The following is a 20,606-nucleotide window of genomic DNA, read 5'->3' as shown; positions in this document are numbered from 1 at the left end:
CAACTATAGCAGAATATGCTTTCCTTAAAATTAATATAAATATATTACAGAATTTTATAGGACAACTTTTAACAGAGTTGACATTACTCAGCAAAGAGGCATGGAACAGAGGGGTTAAGAATATGGGTTTGCACAATAGCCAAACTGTGGAAAGAGCCAAGATGTCCATCGACAGATGAATGTATAAAGAGGATGTGGTATATATATACAATGGAATATTATGCAGCCATCAAAAGGAATGAGATCTTGCCATTTGCAACGACGTGGATGGAACTGGAGGGTATTATGCTGAGCGAAATAAGTCAATCAGAGAAAGACATGTATCATATGACCTCACTGATATGAGGAATTCTTTTTTTTTTTTTTTTTTTTGGTGAGTAAAGCAATAGAAGTTTATTAAGTGAAGATACTGAAAAAGCTCTCAAGAGTGAGAGGGGTCCCAACAGAGTTGCCCGATATGAGGAATTCTTAATCTCAGGAAACAAACTGAGGGTTGCTGGAGTGGTGGGGGGTGGGAGGGATGGGGTGGCTGGGTGATAGACATTGGGGAGGGTATGTGCTATGGTGAGCGCTGTGAATTGTGCAAGACTGTTGAATCACAGACCTGTACCTCTAAAACAAATAATACATTATATGTTTAAAAAAAAAAAGAAGAAGAAGATAGCAGGAAGGGAAGAATGAAGGGGGGGAAATCGGAGGGGGAGATGAACCATGAGAGACTATGGACTCTGAGAAACAAACTGAGGGTTCTAGAGGGGAGGGGGGTTGGGGGATGGGTTAGCCTGGTGATGGGTATTAAAGAGGGCACGTTCTGCATGGAGCACTGGGTGTTATACACAAACAATGAATCATGGAACACTACTAATGATGTAATGTATGGTGATTAACATAACATAATAAAAAAAAAGGTAAAAAAAAGAATATGGGTTTGCATTCTCTCTGCCACGCAATGGTTTATGGCAATGGCTGGTTAACTCCACTTGAATCTCAGTTTTCCCATCTGTAAAACGAGGATAATAATTGTACTTGCCTCTAAAGTTCATGTGAGAGTCATCCAAACACTCAATAAATATGAGCTCAAGCAGGTAGAAAAATATATATAAGTTGCAAAACTTGTGATGATTTTTCTAAGTGATGACCAAGACCATCCTGTTTGCATAATATTTTTAAATGTGAACAGAATGTTGTCTTTATTATATTATCCTGTTTTGCGGTAGATTTACTCTTTTAAGTATTTTATATTGATTTCCTTTGTCAAAATAAATGTTTTAGGAATTAATAAATTTTTGTGCCTGTGAATCACAAAATAATGGTTTTTATTGTATCTGGTAATGGCAAGGGTAGGGCTAGGGGGCAGTGGACTTTGCATTAGGATTCATTTTTATGAGTTATAACCCTGAGGGAGAGAAGGCTAAGGTTAAATCAGGAACACTGCTTGGAGGTGACCTAAGAGTCATAATTTTAAGGAGGTGGTGTGTGATCTACGGGGAGGAGACTTTTTATCAGGCCTCGGATAGGCTGTTGAACTCTGGCTCTTCCATTCAGTGACACAAGCAAGATTCAAAGTCAAACCTGAGTGCTGTGGGCTCAAGTTTGCCACAGAATTTTCAGAGCAAAGATCCAAATAATATGATCTTTTGAGTTAGGTGTGAAATTCAAACTGAGAGCATTAGATGAAAAAGTACACCTCATTTAGAAGTAATCTTGTAGATGGTGATCACAAAGTCACCACATCACACAATTACCTTTAGGCTGTGGTGTTTCACTGGTTTTTGAGACTGGGTAAAAAGAAAGACACCATGTTTGTGTTGGGGGGAGAAAAAAAACAACCCAAAACACACAGACCTTTTCCGGAAATGTTTGGAACCATTCTGGGACACCTCTGGTGTGATTCCAGAAATACAGAGTACAATACAAGATACTGTAGAAGAGACGCTAGTCCAGGGCCTCCTCAAACACAAGCCACCTGTTCGATAAAGGCCTTGCAGTTCTGGAGTTCATGAAACTACGCTCTGGCCCTGCAGCCAATGTCCCTCCAAGCCCGCCCAGACCTGGCTCTGCCAACAAGCCTGGTCCATCCACACCTCCAGAACTTCCCCTCACCCTGTCATCAAAGGTGCTTGGAGGACAATGGTCACTCCTGGGTCCTGGGTCCCCAAATCTTCATGATGATACCTCTCTTGCCCAAATGAAATTCAAGGATCTTTACCTTCCCAGGGTTGATATTCTGTTTCTTTCTTGCTTTCAAAATTGGGAAGGATGTCAAACTGCAGTTCCTTGGTTTTTTAGCATCCATGTTAGTCCTGCAGGAGGAAGAATAAAAAGTACATTGGTAGTAGGAGCAAAATATAAGTAATGGCCCCTGCACCCAGGGATGGGAAGAATGCAGGGCAGGCTTGGAGATAAAAAGTGGCAGGCCTAGGGTGCCTGGGTGGCTCAGTCGGTTAAGCATCTGCCTTCAGCTCAGGTCATGATCCCAGGGTCCTGGGATCGAGCCCCACATGGGGCTCCTTGCTCTGTGGGAAGCCTGCCTCTCCCTCTGCCTCTGCCTCTCCCCCTGCTTGTGTAAGCTCTTTCTCTCTTATAAAAATACTTTGTAAAAAAAGTGGCAGGCCTAAAAACAGTGGCTGAGTCTCCGCTAACTCCTTTTTTTCCCTCTTGGTGGCAGATGATGTCAGGAAAGGGGATGTCTTGGCATCAGCCCTTGGGTGCTCAGGGCAGAGGGAGACAGCAGCCCAGGAACCTAACGAGCTAGCGAGGTGGCCAGCAGTTTAGGACACCAAACAAAAAGACCCATTTCCTCTAGCTCGCTGCAAAGTAAACCATTCTCTTACCACAACCACCTTTTGCTCTGAAAGATACATATATAAGCGGTTACTCGGTAGCTTAAAGCCTACAGAAGAAGAAAAGGGACAATGGATAGAAATGCTTTGCCTGGATCTCATTTAGCCATTTTTTGCACCTTCTTTATTCAGACCAGAGCTGTATGAAAAATGAACTCACTAATTTCGAAATTTAACTAGACGAAAAATTAATTTGCTTTAAGTTTATGGAATCTGGTTAAAGCGATGATTTATGTAAATGGAAGAGTCTTAGAGGCTCTGACGCCCGTTCCATTAACAGCTGCTGGAACTCTGCTTTGTGTCCCTTTGAAGTTCCTTTTCAGCCTCTAACTCTAATAAGAGCCAAGGGAGCCAAGGATATATGAACAAGGACAGAACAGGGATCAGTGCGAATGTTATCCTGGCTTCTGCAAACCACTCCATTGGTAGGTTCTTAAAGACCCTATAATAAATGGTGACAGCATCACAATTCTGAAATTATTCAGAGGAGTCAAGACACGTCCTGCCCACTATTATCGCAGCATAATGTTGAAAAATCAGAAATTACTTGTCTATATATAATGAGAAGTTAAAAAATATGGCACATATGTATTATAGACTATGATGTGATGACTTTAAAAAATGAAGTCTCTATGTATGCCTGTAATGTATTGAATAAAAACAGAACAATATGCATGATTCCATATTTGTTTAAGAAAAGAACGAGATGGGGGTGCTTGGGTGGCTCAGTTGTTAAGCATCTGCCTTTGGCTCAGGTCATGATCCCAGGGTCTTGGGATCGAGCCCCACATCGGGCTCCCTGCTCAGCAGGAAGCCTGCTTCTCCCTCTCCCACTCCCCCTGCTTGTGTTCCCTCTCTCCTGTGTCTCTCTCTCTGTCAAATAAATAAATAAAATCTTTAAAAAGAAAAAAACGAGGTGGAGGTGCCTGCGTGGCTTAGTCCATTGAGCTTCTGCCTTTGGCTCAGGTCATGATCTCGGGGTCCTGGGATTGAGCCTGGAGTTGAGCTCCCTGCTCACTGGGCTCCCTGCATCTCTCCCTCTGCCCCTCCCCGTGATTGTGCTGTCTCTCTCGCTCTTTCTCTTCTCTCAAACAAATAAATAAAATCTTTAAAAAAGAGAGAAAAAAAAACAAGATGTTTGCATGTCTTAATCAGGTATATCGAAGAACATAGGAAAAATAAAAATAATTACCACCTTTGAGGGGTGGAGCTGGGGGAGGTGAGTGGGAACATGAATTTTAACACACACACACACACACAATATGAAAAAATCCTATGCAAAAGTAAACAAAAAGTAATAGTTGCTTCTCTTCAAATGATCATAATGTCACTTCTTTCTTCCCTTCCTTCCTTTTTACAAACATTTGCTGAGATAATTCTTCTGATAAACCAGACACAGCCTCTGCCCTTAAGGAGAGTTCATTATCTAGGAGGGAGACACATGGAAACAGGTCATTACAATGCACATGATCAGGGCAGTAATAGAGGCCAGTGCAAAGAGCTAATGAAGCACACTGCAGGGGGTGAGGAAGCCTTCACACCTGAGCAGAGTAGAGCTGTCCTTGAAGAATAAACAGGACAGGCATGGAGTCAAGAGCAGATGGACAAGACAGCAAGCACAACAGTAGGAAAGAGCACTGTGTTCTTCAGAAAGTGTGAGCACATGGACATTACCGTAGAGGGCTAGAGAGGTGGTTAGACTGTAAAGAAAGGGTCTCATGGTTCATTCTAAATCTGACAAAATCAGATTTGTACTTAGGATCATCTCTCTGGCAATACCATGGAACAAGGTTCAGAGGAGCTCAAGTAGGAAGCTGTCTTGAGCATCTAGGCAAGAGAGGATGAGGACCTCAACCAAGGCCATGTGAGGACACAGTGGAAGTGGGAATTTGGGAATAACTTGGGAGAAAGAACTGGTAGAATTTTGGCCATCAATTCAATGTGAGGGTTGCAAAATCCAAACATGGGGTAAGAATGAATACAATTCTTTCTGCCAAGGCTCTGTATCAAATGCTCCCTCCATCTATTCCACAGGGATGTGGAAGACAATCAAGTCCACATGCGTCTTTCCCAGCAAGTGGAGCTCTTTTTGTCTATTCAGCTTCTGGTGCTCTGTAGGTGAAGAGAACATGAAGACCTCAAGAAGATGCTGAGGCATCTTGGAGTCTAGTCTCAGTGCTGTCCCCAGATAGATTCTGAGCAAGTCATATGCCTTGTCTATCCTCAGTTTCCCCATTTGTAAGATGACAGGACTGGACTAGATGGCCTCTGATGTCCCTTCCAGTTCTAAGCTTCTTTGATGCTAACTTTATTAAATACTGCCAGATTGGAAAAGTTCTGTTGTGCCTTATTCCACAAGTTCTCTCCTTTGGATAATTCTGTGGTAATCAAAGACTATCTTGTGCCTTTTTTTATTTCCTAAGAATGCATTCAATCTAGCTTCAATTTAATCCATGACACGTAACCTATGTTCAAAGCTTCACAGATGCCACTTTTTATCCTCAAAATAAGTGGTGAACTATGAGAATGTTTTATATCTTGTTTATAACTATTGCATGAAGGGTCAAGCTCATCTCAGAGCTAGAATGAATACAGCTTTGAGAACTGAAACTAAAATTTAAAATTTCCTCCTATTATTTTACACGGAGATCAGTTTCCCTACCTCTCCAGCTTAGACCCATCGCCTTCCTCTGGATTTCAGCACTCTTGTGTGTGGAGATCATATTGTCACTTGGTCAACAACTTGAGTGTTAATTATTTTAGGGGCATACATTTCATCTCATCTTGATTGTGAATCTCTTGGAGGCAAGAATGATGAGCTTGGATTTTATTTTATTCCTTACATTCCTCCTTCGGACAAGGACAATGACTTGTCTACTGAAAGCTCTTGGTACAAATGTGCTGAGAAAGAGACATCTAAGATAATTTGGATGAATTCATCAAAAAATTTGAGACCACCATCTGAATGCCAGAGACTGCATTAAGCATGGGGGCCTGAGAGATAAGGAAAACAGAATCCTTGCTTTCAAGGAGAGTTCAGGGTCCGGTAGGCATGACAGAGCCATTGACAGTGGGGCCAGCCTTATTGCACACATAGTATTTTATACATAATGTGTTATCTATGTACACCAATCTTCAATGCCCAGAAAGGAAATATATCTTTTGAGATTTACCTGTTGTGATTTCAGTATTTCTATTGCAGTTGTCAAGTAGCTTGATCTTTATGCCTTGGAGAGCTACATTTGGGGCAGAAATTGTGGCAGTGTAGGACTGGCAGGGACTCCCTTTGTATTTCTGTGAATAGGAGATAATGTACTTAATGTACTTAAGTTACTCTCACTGCTGCAAAGAAAACTCCTTGGCCCCTCTGCAATTATCCTTGAAACTCTTCACGGTCCATGGACTCTCAGAGCTGGAAGAGGTTTTAGCAGCCATTCATCCATTTTCCCACCCCGGCAGAAATCCTCTTTAGAGTATCCCTGGCAATCATTCAGTCTCTGCTTGAATATTTCTGTGACAGAGCTCACTGTTTTTCTGGGCAACCCATTTCACCTCTGGCTGCTTATACATATGGTTGGTGCTCAGCAAATGTGGGTGGGAAGAAATGATACTGAGCAACATATCCTCCACAAATACTTGCTATCCTCTGCAGAACAACAAAGAACACATCTACCCTCTCTTCTACTCCAAGAGCTCTTGAATATTCAAAACAGTGCCTTCTTGCCTCCCTGGCACCTACTCATCTCCAGGCATTCTGTAGTTTTATTTCAAGCATGTCTTCGTAGGATAGAGCATCCAGGCATGACAGAGAGAACTTATATTGTGATTGTTCCTTTCTACTTTTCTATGACCTTGTTTTAAGTGGCTATCGTTTTCTAGAGTCTAGATTATGTACTAATCAATGCTAAATCAGCCAGCGAGATCTTTACATCACTCACCTGGTCACTGTATTTCTATTAATGAAGTCTAGACGAGTATTTGCCCCTTTTAGCTGTCACAACACACTCATGTTGGATTTGGGATCAACTAAAACCATGGACTCCCAGCACTGGGTCCTCCACAAGTTTGCAAAGGATGTATTCTAGCCAAGTTCCTGACAACAGTACGGAGCTGGAGAAGGCAAAGTCAAAGAGTGGCTGGCACACCACTCGAGACTCCTTTCAGGTTTCTCATTATCCTCCTGATAAGGACTAAAACCGAGAACGGAAGTAAAAGACATAAGTCCCAGAACCAATTAGGCACAATCCAGGTTTGGAGAATTCCTTAAAACTCCTAGATTTTACATACTTAACACACGTAGATGATTAAATCCCTCGAGCAAGACTGGCAGCAAAGGACACATTTGTCCTTTCATAGTTTGAACTTTCTATAAATGGCCTTGCACCTTTGCCAGGTCTCCACTGAAGCCTGAACAGTGAAGCTTGAGTTAAGATTGTTGACCATCAGTCATTTAAAACAAATCAGAGGGGTCACAAGTTACTTACACCCTGAATTGGCTGATGGACGTTTCAAACGTAGCAAGTACCACAAATCAACTACAGATTAAAAAAAAAAAAAATCCAAATTTTGCATTGTTCATTCCCCTTTTAAGGAAAATATTTGCTAGGACGAGCATTACCCTAGAGTAGCAAGTACCACCCAGAGGAAAAGTGATGCTCTGGATGTACCTAGGATCGATCCACACACAGCTTAAAGCAGTCCTGCATTGGGCTCTGCTTGAGCATGGAGGCTGCAAGCAGATGGGCTGGGCCAAGATAGGCTGGTATCAGCCACATCCTAGGACATCCACGTGAGGCGTGGGGTTGTGGGCTCACTTCTGACCTCCAAAAGGACCAGCCACGCCCTGAAGATAAAGGAGGAGGAAAGTTTTGCGCCCCACGTTGTCGGGGTCAGGGCTGGAAGCAATTTCAGGAGAGGTCTTATGAGTTTCCTAAAATCCATCTCTCCCCACCCCGCACTCAGCCAAGGTCTGCGATGCAACTTTCTGTTAGGAGCAAACTACATGGATGTCAGGTTGTGAGGATGCGGCGGTTCGGAGCACTTCTCCTGTGCGCGCTCACACCCCGCGCCTCTCTCTCCTCCGACCACACTCCCCCTGCTGTTTCGCATTCTCTGCACCTCCCTTCTCCCCGCTTCCCCAGCCTTCTTCCCCCGTTGCCCCAGATGCTTCTGCCCCACCGCGGTCCCTTCCTCCCCGCTGGCGCTGCGCGCTGTCTTACTCGGTCCGGGCGCCGGCAGGTGGTGGCAAGAGCTGCCTGGGGCTGGCGCACACTGCCCGGCGGCCGCTGCTGGGCGCTTGCTCCCACACCCTGCCCGCGCCTGCCCGGGACCACGCCCTCCTCCCGTAGCTATAGAAACTCTGGCCACCCTTTTTGTGACTCCGGCCGCGCCGCGGAAAGAACTTAGATTTTGTTCCCGTCCCAAACCACCGTTCACATCAGCCTAAAGAATACTTCTCTTTCCCCCCCTACTCCCATTCTCTCGCCTCAGGTAGAATTGGACATCCCAAGGATGGGCAGATTAGAGTTCACCGAACTGCCCGGGCTCATGAAATTATTCCTACTTTCTCCCTCTTCCAAAAAGTTTGTGGTTCCCGGAAGCTCACGGCGAAAGTTCCAGATATAAAGTATTCATCAGATGAGCACTTTTTGAGCATTGGCTCTGCACCAGGTTTTAAATGCATGAAAACTAAGAAAAGTTCTAGCTGAATGACAGTAGCGGGACCTGGAGGAATATCGTCTGGTCAGAGGAAACATTTAAAAAAAGCTTTTAGAGAGATGAGTTGAATTTGAGTCTTCAAGGCCAAATAGGAATTAGCAACGTAAAGCAGGCAGTTAAGAGCCCATGTAAAGGCCCTCAGCTAAGGGACCACATGGTATCACAGGTGTCGGCCTGTCGGGTGAGGCAAGAGTCAAAAGTGCATAGGGGACAGCATGAGACCAGGTTGAAGAAGCAGACAGGATTCAGCCAGATTTGAAATATCTCATGAACTAAACAGGCTAGGGTATATGTATGTGGATTTTAAGCAGAGGGGTGTTCATGCTCAGATTTTAGGAAACTTTCTGGCAATATGGTATGGAGGGTAGGCCAGAGTAGGTTAAGAATCAAGGCAAGAAGATGTCCATCGACAGATGAATGGATAAAGAAGATGTGATATATATATATATACAATGGAATATTATGCAGCCATCAAAAGGAATGAGATCTTGCCATTTGCAATGACGTGGATGCAACTGGAGGGTGTTATGCTGAACGAAATAAGTCAAAGACTTGTATCATATGACCTCACTGATATGAGGAATTCTTAATCTCAGGAAATAAACTGAGGGTTGCTGGAGGGGGTGGTGGGGTGGGAGAGATGGGATGGCTGGGTGATAGACACTGGGGAGGGTATGTGCTATGGTGAGTGCTGTGAATTGTGCAAGACTGTTGAATCACAGATCTGTACCTCCGAAACAAATAATGCAATATATGTTAAGAAAAAAAAAAGATAGCAGGAGGGGAAGAATGAAGGGGGGAAATCAGAGGGGGAGACGAACCATGAGAGACGATGGACTCTGAAAAACAAACTGAGGGTTCTAGAGGGGAGGGGGGTGGGGGGATGGGTTAGCCTGGTGATGGGTATTAAAGAGGGCACGTACTGAATGGAGCACTGGGTGTTATACACAATGAATCATGGAACACTACATCAAAAACTAATGATGTAATGTATGGTGATTAACATAACAATAAAAAATTTTAAAAAAAAGAATCAAGGCAAGGATGCCTGTTAATAGTGAGTGATGTTTCAGAGTAAGGGACAGCAGGTGGAAAAACAGTTCTGAGCAATTTACAAAATGGAAGAGAGCTCAGTGACTGGATGTGAAGGGCAGAAGTGCCCCAGGCCCTCCAGTTGATAGTGGTGCCATTTACTAACAGAAAATCTAGGAGGGGAAACACGGAGGATAAGGCGGATATTACTGATTTACTGGTGACTTAATGCATCAGATTATCAATGAAACAGGCTCTTGCACAGAGCAAGATCTGGGCTAAAAAAATCCTGACTTGGCAGTCATTGTCACATAGGTGACCACTGGAGCTTGAAGTCACCTAAGCTTACAAAAGGGGGGGGGGGCAGGGGAAAAGAATGGAATCACACAGAATAGGGCACTATGGTGGAAAGAGTGGATGTAGGTGACACAAGATTGTAAGTCTGCAAAATAATGAAGAGCAGGCAGGGATATGGGGAGAAAACTACAAAAGAATAGTGTCATGTGAGCCCAGGAAATAAAATGTATTAATAGGCAGGTTATGATGAATAGGGTCTATAAGATTAGGTGAGAAAACTGTACACTGGATTTGACAACAGAAAGGTCATTAGTGCTTTCTGCAAGGCCAGTTTCAGCATAATTTAAGGTAATTTTCAGTATAAGCTATTACTTTTTTAAAAAGATTTTATTTGAGAGAGAGAGAGAGAGAGAGAGAGAGAGAGAGAGAGAGAGCATGAGTGGGGGAGGGGAAGAGAGAATCCCAAGCAGACTCTTGGCTGAGTGCAAGCTCAATGCAAGACCATGACCTGAGCTGAAATCAGGAGTTGGATTCTTAACCGAATGAGCCACGCAGGTGCCCCCAAACTTACTTTAAATAACACAGAGGAAACAGGTTCATCAGGCTGGTGCCAGATGATTAATCAGTGATAGCAGTACCTAATACAGGGTAGGCTCTTAATAAATGTTTACTGTTGAACTGCACCATATAGAGCACCTTAATACCTTGTAACTGAATACATGTTTTAAGAAGGGGATGCAGTGGGGTAGGTGAGGTGGTATACAACAGTATAAAAATATACACAGAAAAAAATGTACAATAGCAATAAGCAAATGCTCACTTTTTTAAAAAGATTTTATTTATTTGAGAGAGAGAGAAAGAGAGAGACACAGAGCATGAGCAGGGGGGAGGGTCAGACTCCCCACTGAGCAAGGAGCCCGACACGGAGCTCGAGCCCAGGACCCTGGGACCATGACCTGAGCCGAAGGCAGACGCTTAATGACTGAGCCACCCAGGCACCCCTGCAAATGCTCACTTTAATCATTTTTCTAAATTCCTTATTTTCACATTAACATAGATGTTTCTATAAACCAAGAAAAACTGAACCAATAATATTATATGTTTTAATGGTTAACATGATTTTTTAAAAGATTTTATTTATCCATTGAGCAAGAAAGAGAGACTTTGAGGAGGAAGGGAGGAGCAGAGATGAAGGGAGAGGGAGAGGAGAGAATCTCGAGAGATTCTGTGCTCAGCACGGAGCTCAAACCCACAACTCCGAGATCATAACCTGAGCCGAAACCAAGAGTCAGACACTTAACCAACTGAGGCACCCAGGCGCCACTAATGGTTAACATGATTTGAAGAGTTTTTATTAAAAAGTGATCAGGAGCTGGTTGAAATTCTCACCATAAAATGTGAAATATCTACAACTATTTTTATTCATAACAAATTCACATTAAGCTTCCTGAAAAGCTGTATTATCTAATATCATAATAGGGATGACTAAGTACTTGACAGCCACCCTCTAATCACTGGCTTCACATATTCTAAGAAACAGCTCTCCCCCACCCTTATACTTACAACAAAAAGACTAACATATTTTTTTTTTTGCAAAACATTCATTTAATCATGAAATGTAGACAATCAGAAATAGATGGATGTAATGGTATAAAGGAAAAGAGCATATCAAGACTCTTCCACTTTTGTTAAAGGTTTTGGCAATGAGAGCTTCATAAAATCTCATGAAATTCTCTTTGCTATATAATAAACATCTATTTCTGAGTAGGAGACATATGCCATATTATAGTAACCATTTTAATGTGTAAAATAATTCTGAATTCTTACTATAAAAATATTTGGCTAAAATATGAAACATCTTTGCAGTAAAACTGACAACGCAACCGAAGTTAAGATTTCAGAAATGTCTCCTGGAAAAAATGGGCATGTTTCCTTTTGCCAGATAAAGTCACAACAGTGAAAGTTAAGGTGCCATAAATTAGACAAAGCTGGAAAGCAACATCATCTTCTTAGAACAGTATGCAACATGGACTTCCTCCTTGTCAAACAGACAACCACTTAATGACAATGACTTACTACACACAGGAAAAAGAGAACACGTTCTTCAGAAGGAAATGACATCACAGAATAATTCTTATAAACAATCCTCTTCTTGAAGTCTTGAATAGCTTCAGAGAACATCATCACAAAATAGGTAGAGGCAATTCACATAACCTTAAAGGATTCCTTTATATTATGATGCCCTCCTTAAATAGAAACACACTTCAAATATAAACACACTTGTAAAATTCTGATTCTCTTAATCAAACATTTGTTTACCACCACACTCAGCTGCTAGCGGCGCTTGGATGCAAAGGTTTAACTCGTGCTAATCTGGACAAGCCAAGGCGGAGACTCTGACTTGGAGACTTAACAGACACCCCTGCCGGGGGGCTCTTCCTCCTGCTGCAGCCGCTGCTTCCAGATACCGCTGAAAGAAAGCATAGCACCTGCTTCTGGCGATGTTTGAAATCTCTTAACAAAGATCAACTTCTAAGACAGAAGATGCAAAAAGAAAAGCAGGTACGGATTACTGTGGTATATAAGTTCTATCAAGCCATAAATAAGATCAAAAGAATGAACAGTATTAAAGGGCAGAAAGAATACAGTACTGCCTATTTTCAAACATGTTCAGAAGGCAAGTTAATGGCACCAAAACTTTAAGCACAAAAGCTGAAACAGGTTAAGTTGGGAGCAAGTAACATTGGTTTTAAAGGCATGAAGAACTGCATGCAGTTATAATTTCTAAAGTAGCAGAAAAATCCAATGCATTTTTTGAAAATGCTGCAATTTTTACAAATACTCCTGAATCTATTTTTTCAAATATTAAATTATTGTAAACATGACAAATATTCTTTTTATTTATTTATACTAGTTTATTTAAGTGACATCATATGGTATTTGTCCTTCTCTGATTGGGGGTGGGAGTGGATGGGTGAAATAGATAAGGGGGATAAAGGGGTTAAGACGTACAAACTTCCAGTTATGAAATAAATAAGTCACGGAGATGAAAAGTCCAGCATAGGGAATATAGTCAATAATACTGTAATAACGTTGTATGGGGACAGATGGTGACTATGCTTATCATGGTGAGCACTTAGTAGTGTGTGGAACTGTTGAATCAATATGTGCCTGATATTTTACAAGATAAAGTAATTAAGAGACATTAAGTAATCATGCAGTTTCAGACTGCCATCTTTTTTTAATAACGCTTTTTATTTATATTTCAAGTTTTATTTAAATTCTAGTAACACATAATGTAATATTAGTTTCAGGAGTAGAATTGAGTGGATTCATCACTTACATATAACACCCAGTGCTCCTCACAACAAATGCCCTCCTTGATGCCCAACACCCATTACTCCATCCCCCTACCCATCTCTCTTCCAGCAACCCTCAGTTTGTTCTCTATAGTTAAGAGTCTCTTATGGTTTGCCTTCCTCTCTTTTTTTTTTGCTTCCCTGATGTTCTTCTGTTTTGTTTCTTAAATTCCACATATGAGTGAGATCATATGGTATTTGTCTTTCCCTGACTGACTTATTTTGTTTAGCATAATACCCTCTAGTTCCATCCAAATGGCAAGATTTCATTCTTTTGGATGGTTGAGTAATATTCCATTGTATATATATATATATATATACCACATCTTCTTTATCCATTCATCAGTTGATGGGTATCTGGGCTCTTTCTGTAATTTGGCTATTGTGGATAGTGTTGCTATAAACATCAGGGAGCAATACAAAAATACTGACTCAGACTGAAATCTGTCTATTAATACCTAGTTATCAGGGGGTGACCACTGTGGACCAATCAAGAAATGTCCGTGAAAAGAAGTAAACCAAACCTGAGTAGATTTGAAATGACTTAGAGAAGGAGAAGGGACAAATGAGGAGAGACATACCAGAGGGAGGAAAGTGGACAGAGAGAGGCTCTGACAGAAGACGACACACATTGTGTTTAAGGAAGAAAAACGGTATCAATCTCCCTGGACTAGAGGGTTCATGTGGTTGGGTGAGAGGAAGTGGATACAGGACTAGTTAGGAAGCCACAGGTGCTTTTGGGCATGAAATGAACAGGGCCTGGACTAGGTATTTGGTAATGTCAAGATGAGTGAAGGTCAAAGAATTCTTAAAGGATCAGTGAGGCTTGGCTGTGGAGCAAAAACAAAGGAAGAGAAGTCAAGTCTGCGAGGGCATTTGTTAAATGCTGGAAGCCCTGTGTACAGGTCCCGAGGTTTCAGTCAGACTGTGACCAGCAGGTCTTGAGCAAACCGATTTGTTGCCAAAAATAAATATCAGGAATGTTAAATGTTAACACTCTTTGACACTGTAATTCCACCACTAGGAATTTGTCCTAAGAAAATAATCAAGGATGTGCCCACAGATTTCTAAAATAAGGACGTTTGTGCTTATTGCAACCTTATTTATGACATTGAGAAAATAATAAACAATCTAGATGCTCAGTATAAGCATGTAAGTATAAGGGAATGACATATGATGAATAAATGCAGCAATTAAAAACCTTGGTTTTGAAGAGTATGTAATAATATGGTGTTAACACTTACAACTAGTGAAAAACATCTGCCAGTGATAATTTTCCAAGCCCCTGCCCTTGATCAATAAATATGCCATACCTGGTGGGATCCACTTAGGTTTTCTGCTTTCAGCTGAAGGGCTGCGTATTTGTAATGATTTCCTAGTGGCCTCTGAAGAAAGAGAAACCTTTTTTGGTGAAGGCTGAGATTCTGATCTCACAGCAGCTGGAACAGAGTCTCCTGAAGTCACTTTAAAAAAAAAATATATATATATATATGTATATATATAGAGAGAGAGAGAGAAAGTAATGAGCACTGGGTGTTATATACAACTGATGAATCACTGAACTCTACCTCCAAAACTGGTAATATACTCTATGTTAATTAATTGAATTTAAATAAAATTTTAAAAATATATACATAGAAAAGGTTTTTCAAAGAGGAAGATTAAGTCTAGCACATAGGTGTAAAAATTATAAACTTACTCTTATAAAAATTAAAAAGGCAGTATCATAAATTTGGGAAATTCTTATTATACACAAACATTCACTGAGAGCCTAAGAATAGCCATTTTTATGAGCATTTGTAGGCAAGGCGGTGTGGTAAGCATTCCACACACACTACCTTTAACTCTCAGAGCAACTCTGATACAGATATTGCTATCCCCACTATCAGATAAGGAAACAGGCTAAGCAATCTGCCTGTAGTCTGATAGCTGATAAGTACCTGAGCCAGGATTAGGAACCAGGTCCAAAGTCTATACCTGTAGCCGTGACATAACAGTGTCTCATCAGTACATGTCAATGAGACAATATATTAGGCTCTAGGGTTACAAAGAGTATAGCTCATGGATCTTGTTCCCAAGGAACTTAGACTCTAATAGAGTTCAGTCACTAGACTAGTAAAAAGCTCAGGTCGTGATCTCAGGGTCTGGGGTTAAGCCCTGCGTCGGGCTCCCTGCTCAGTGGGGAGCCTACTTCTCCCTTTCCCTCTGCTGCTCCCCCAGCTTGTGCTCTCGCTCTCTCAAATAAATAAATGAAATCTTTAAAAAAAAAAAAAAAAAAGGAAGGAAGGAAAACCAAAGAAGCCCAAAACATGTGGCAAGAGGGATCTCAAATCAAAGACTAAGTCAAGATTGAAAGCAAGAAATGAGAATCATGCAAACTTCCCTGTTCGTTGTCTGGAAAAAATGTGGTCCAGTGGCTAGGGCTTGGGCTCTAAATGGACAAACCTGGGTGCAAATTCCAGCAGCTCACATAATTAGTTGGAAGAATTCCAACAAATTCTTTAACCTGAGCCTCAGTTTTCTCACTGTAAAATGCAGGTGACCCTAGCTGTCTCGGAGGGGGGCCGTCAGTGCTGCAGGAGGGAAATTCTAGTAAGAGGTCCACAGGCAGTGGGGCTCAGAACTCTCAGCTGCTTTTCTCCCTTCCCCACCACCCCCTTCCTTCTGTGTATCTTAGCTAGAAGTGAACACTGGCAAAATGTTAAGGAGAACAAAGGCAGAGAGAAGAAAAACACATTAAATAAACCAAATACATTCCCGTTATAAAATTAAGTGTTTTGGACTAGGCTTACCCAAAGTATCACATTTGGATTTAGGTTTCTTCTCCTTCTTTTCAACTGGGGATTTTACCTTCACTTCTTTCTTCTTAATTTCTTTCACTTTATTTTTTCCCATAGTGAAGTCTTCATCATCGTCTTCACTCTCATTAAAATCAGAGTCATCCTCAGACTCTTCACCTAAAACAGAGGATTACATACTTGATCTTTGCTCTAAAAAGTGAGGCTTTCATGTATACCTGAAACTAATATAACATTGTATGTCAATTTACTTCGATTTTAAAACAAAGTGAGGTTTCTATTGCCTCGACTTTACAGCCTTTGCACTCAATTCTTGGGCACCTCGTGCTATGCTATGCCCCACCGCAGGACTGAGAGCACGGTTGCCTGGGTTTGAATCCTGGCCCCTCTGCTTACACTTTGTGTGACCTCAGACAGGCCGCTCACCTCACTGTGCTTAAGTTTCCTATGTATAAAATGAGGATCGTCATAAAGCCTACATGGGAGGGTTGTTGTGCAGATTAAAGGAGTTAATATAGGTAAAGCATTTAGAATAACATGTGGCCAAGAGCAAGCAAAACAGAACTGTTTGCTCTTACTATTATCATTATAATTTCCCATCAGTAATCTTTACTTCCAATTTTTCCAATTTAACTTAGGAACTTTTTAAAAGAATAGTAGGGCATAATATTAGCAACTCCTTCAAAACAAGGACCTTGATGGTAATAATAACAGTATACTTTCCTTTAATCACATAAACTTCAACATTCTAGAATAGAAACCCATTGGGAATCGAGAAGAGACTAACCATACCACAACATATTAACTGATAACCCTATGTATGATTTCATTTGGGACACACCTTTCATTTCCCACAAGCTCTTCTCTGTATTATATGAGACGATACAAGCTAGTGAGGTGATATGTTAAGTAGCTACGGCTGCTCTGGAAATCAACATATTTCACACAGCTGGAACAAATAATCCTAAAATTTGTATGGAACCAGAAAAGACCCCGAATAGCCAAAGGAATATTGAAAAAGAAAACCAAAGCTGGCGGCATCACAATTCCGGACTTCAAACTCTATTACAAAGCTGTCATCATCAAGACAGTATGGTACTGGCACAAAAACAGACACATAGATCAATGGAACAGAACAGAGACCCCAGAAATGGACCCTCAACTCTATGGTCAACTAATCTTCGACAAAGGAGGAAAGAATATCCAATGGAAACAAGACAGTCTCTTCAACAAATGGTGTTGGGAAAACTAGAGAGCAACATGCAGAAGAATGAAACTGGACCATTTTCTTACACCATACACAACAATAGACTCAAAATGGATGGAAGACCTAAATGTGAGACAGGAATCCATCAAAATCCTAGAGGAGAACACAGGCAGCAACCTCTGTGACCTCGGCCACAGCAACTTCTTGCTAGACACGTCTCCAAAGGCAAGGGAAACAGAAGCAAAAATGAACTATTGGGACTTCATCAAGATAAAAAGCTTCTGCACAGCAAAGGAAACAGTCAAGAAAACAAAGAGGCAACCCACAGAATGGGAGAAGATATTTGCAAATATCTTATCAGATAAAAGGCTAGTATCCAAGATCTATAAAGAACTTAGTAAATACCCAAAAAACAAATAATCCAGTCAAGAAATGGGCAGAAGGCATGAACAGACACTTCTCCAAAAAAGACACACAAATAGCCAACAGACACATGAAAAAATGCTCACCATCATTCATCATCAGGGAAATACAAATCAAAACCACAATGAGATACCACCTCACACCAATCAGAATGGCTAAAATTAACAAGTCAGGAAACAACAAATGTTGGCAAGGATGCAGAGAAAAGGGAACCCTCTTACACTGCTGGTGGGAATGCAAGCTGGTACAGTCACTCTGGAAAACAGTATGGAGGTTCCCCAGCTATTGCACTATTAGGTATTTATCCAAAGGATACAAACATAGTGACCTGAAGGGGTACCTGCATCCCAATGTTTATGGCAGCAATGTCCACAATGGCCAAACTATGGAAAGAGCCCAGATATCCACTGACAGATGGATGGATAAAGAAGATGTGGAATATTACTCAGCCACCAAAAAAAAAAAAAAATGAAATCTTGCCATTTGCAACGATGTGGATGGAACTAGAGGGTATTAAGCTAAGCAAAATAAGTCAATCAGAGAATGACAATTATCATATGGTGTTACTCATATGTGGAATTTAAGAAACAAAAAACAGAAGCTCATAGAGGAAGGGAGGAAAAAATAAAACAGACGAAATCAGAGACAGAAAAAAAACCATGAGAGACTCTTAACTAGGAAATAAACTGAGGGTTGCTGGAGGGGAGGTGGGTGGGAGGATGGGGTATCTGAGTGATGGGCATTAAGGAGGGCACATGATGTAATGAGCACAGGGTGTTATATAAGACTGATGAATCACTGACCTCTACCTCTGAAACTAATAACACAGTATATGTTAATTAATTGAATTTAATAAATTAAATTTAATTTTAAAAAAGAATATCTGATAGTTAAGCAATGATTCTTCTGTTTTGGGAAAGGCCAGGGGAGGGGAGTCAGAAAGCCATGTCTTATAACTAATAAATTCTGAATACTAAGTGTAAGTAAGGAGTAGTACTATATTCATAAAAACTTTACATTTTTTTATATTATAAAACAGTACATGCTTCTTGAAGGAAATATAGAGCACACCAAAGAAATATCAACGCAAAAGAAAATCCACTCTTAATCTCGCCACTCAGAGATAACCACTGTTATGCTCAGTGTATATAATATTTACCTATCTGTAGGAAATAATAAATTTTATATAAAAAAATACATAAACATTTCCAAGCATACACAACGATAGACAATAATAAACTACCACTCAGACTCAATATTCATCAATATTTTTCTACATTTGTTTCATCTCTCTCTTGTCTTCTCTTCCCCTTCCTCCTTGGAGTATTTTAAAATAAATCCAAGGCATCAGCTCATTACACTCCTAGATACTTCAGAGTACGTCTCTAAAAAACCTGGGCTTTTTTTTTTTTTTTTAACACAGCAATGTCATTATCATATCTTACAGTATCAACAACAGTTTCTTGGCATCACCTTCTATCCAATCATTATTAATCATTTTTAAATAGAGCAATATCCCTTCCTTTTTCCCCCCAATGCTTTTGACTTGTTGAAGTAACCAGATCAGTTGTCCTATAGAACTTCCAATATTCTAGATTTGTCTGTTTTCTTCCTCATGGTGTCATTTAGCTTATTCTGTGAGTTGGAATTTTCCCAAGGCTCAATTAGGATCAGGCTCACCTTATTATTTTTTTTGTAAGAATATAATTCATAAGCAATGCTCTGTACTTTATATCAGATCAGAAAGCACATAACATATGTCCTACTCTCAGTTGGCTCAGTTGGCCCAAACTCTCATTGTGAAGGTCCTCATCAGCCTTCCACTGATGGTCTTTGCCTAAATTAATGACATCATTATGATCTTCAAATTGCGATTTCCTTATTCATTCTTTCCACACAAATAAAAACTTAAAAACAGATGGGAGTAATCAACCCACAGAGTCACATAATGATTACTGGGTTATATAAACATTAGTCATATGATGCCAGCAGACCACATGAAGGCTGCTATAAATAGTACTTTGTAAAATCAAATAATTATTTCTGAAGTTCCAAAAGGATCTAGGTTTGGGGAGGGCAAGTAGGGGAGTTTCTCCAAAATTTCAAAATACAGACTCTTGGAGGACAAAACTTCCTATGTATCCAACAGTTTTGGTAGTGCATGTATTCTTTTCTTGGCTTGAGGATAAATGGTAGAAGCTGACTAAACTCTATTTATCAAACTTTTCTAAAGATGGGGTCCAACTGATCATCATCAGTCAACAAAGAAAGTAGTTTAAATAATTTGGTGGTGGGAAGACAGAGCTCCCAGAATCCCAAGTCATTAACACACCATATTAGCAAATCTGGAAGGCCCAAACAATGGGGTTATGGATTCTGTGAATCTTCAGACGTCCTTAAGAATTCTTAAGTCTTATGTTCTCAGTCAGGGGGAGGAGCAAGATGGCAGAGGAGTAGGAGACCTAAATTTCGTCTGGTCCCAGGAATTCAGCTAGACAGGGATCAAACCATTCTGAACACCTACAAACACAACAGAAGATCGAAGAAAAGAATAGCAGCAATTCTCTGAACAGAACAGCGACCACTTTCTGGAAGGTCTCTTCTGATTTGTTTAGTGTATATTTTTCTGGGGTCATTGCTACCCTGTTAGCATTTTGTTCTCTCATTCATCTATTCTCCTCTGGACAAAATGACAAGACGGAAAAAATTACCTCAAAAAAAAGAACAAGAGGCAGGATCGACTGCCAGGGACCTAATCAATACGGACATTAGTAAGATGTCAGAACTAGAGTTCAGAATGATGATTTTAAAGGTACTAGCTGGGCTTGAAAAAAGCATGGAAGATATTAGAGAAACCCTTTCTGGAGAAATAATAGAACTAAAATCTAACCAAGTTGAAATCAAAAAGGCTATTAATGAGGTACAATCA

The 20,606-nt window shown here is 40.7% G+C and overlaps 1 protein-coding gene across 2 annotated transcripts in view; it reads right to left on the bottom strand.

Annotated features, from left to right (window-relative positions):
- Positions 1-10,706: 10,706 nt before the first annotated feature.
- The window catches only part of RAD51AP1 (RAD51 associated protein 1), a 28,111-nt gene continuing 18,211 nt past the window's right edge, over positions 10,707-20,606 (bottom strand). The window contains exons 7-9 of one of the 2 annotated variants that reach the window (XM_036082130.2): positions 16,042-16,206; positions 14,563-14,712; positions 10,707-12,360 (exon numbers count right to left, since the gene is read on the bottom strand). In XM_036082130.2, coding sequence (XP_035938023.2) covers positions 12,218-12,360; positions 14,563-14,712; positions 16,042-16,206 — 458 coding nt within the window. In that variant the 3' untranslated portion in view covers positions 10,707-12,217. Of the gene's footprint in view, positions 12,423-14,562; positions 14,713-16,041; positions 16,207-20,606 lie in introns of both variants that reach the window. The other variant, XM_036082131.2, reaches the window with a different exon arrangement.

This window comes from Halichoerus grypus, chromosome 6, assembly GCF_964656455.1.
Source record: "Halichoerus grypus chromosome 6, mHalGry1.hap1.1, whole genome shotgun sequence".
NCBI classification, from domain to species: Eukaryota; Metazoa; Chordata; class Mammalia; order Carnivora; family Phocidae; genus Halichoerus; species Halichoerus grypus.
This window is presented reverse-complemented; position numbering and strand designations above follow the sequence as displayed.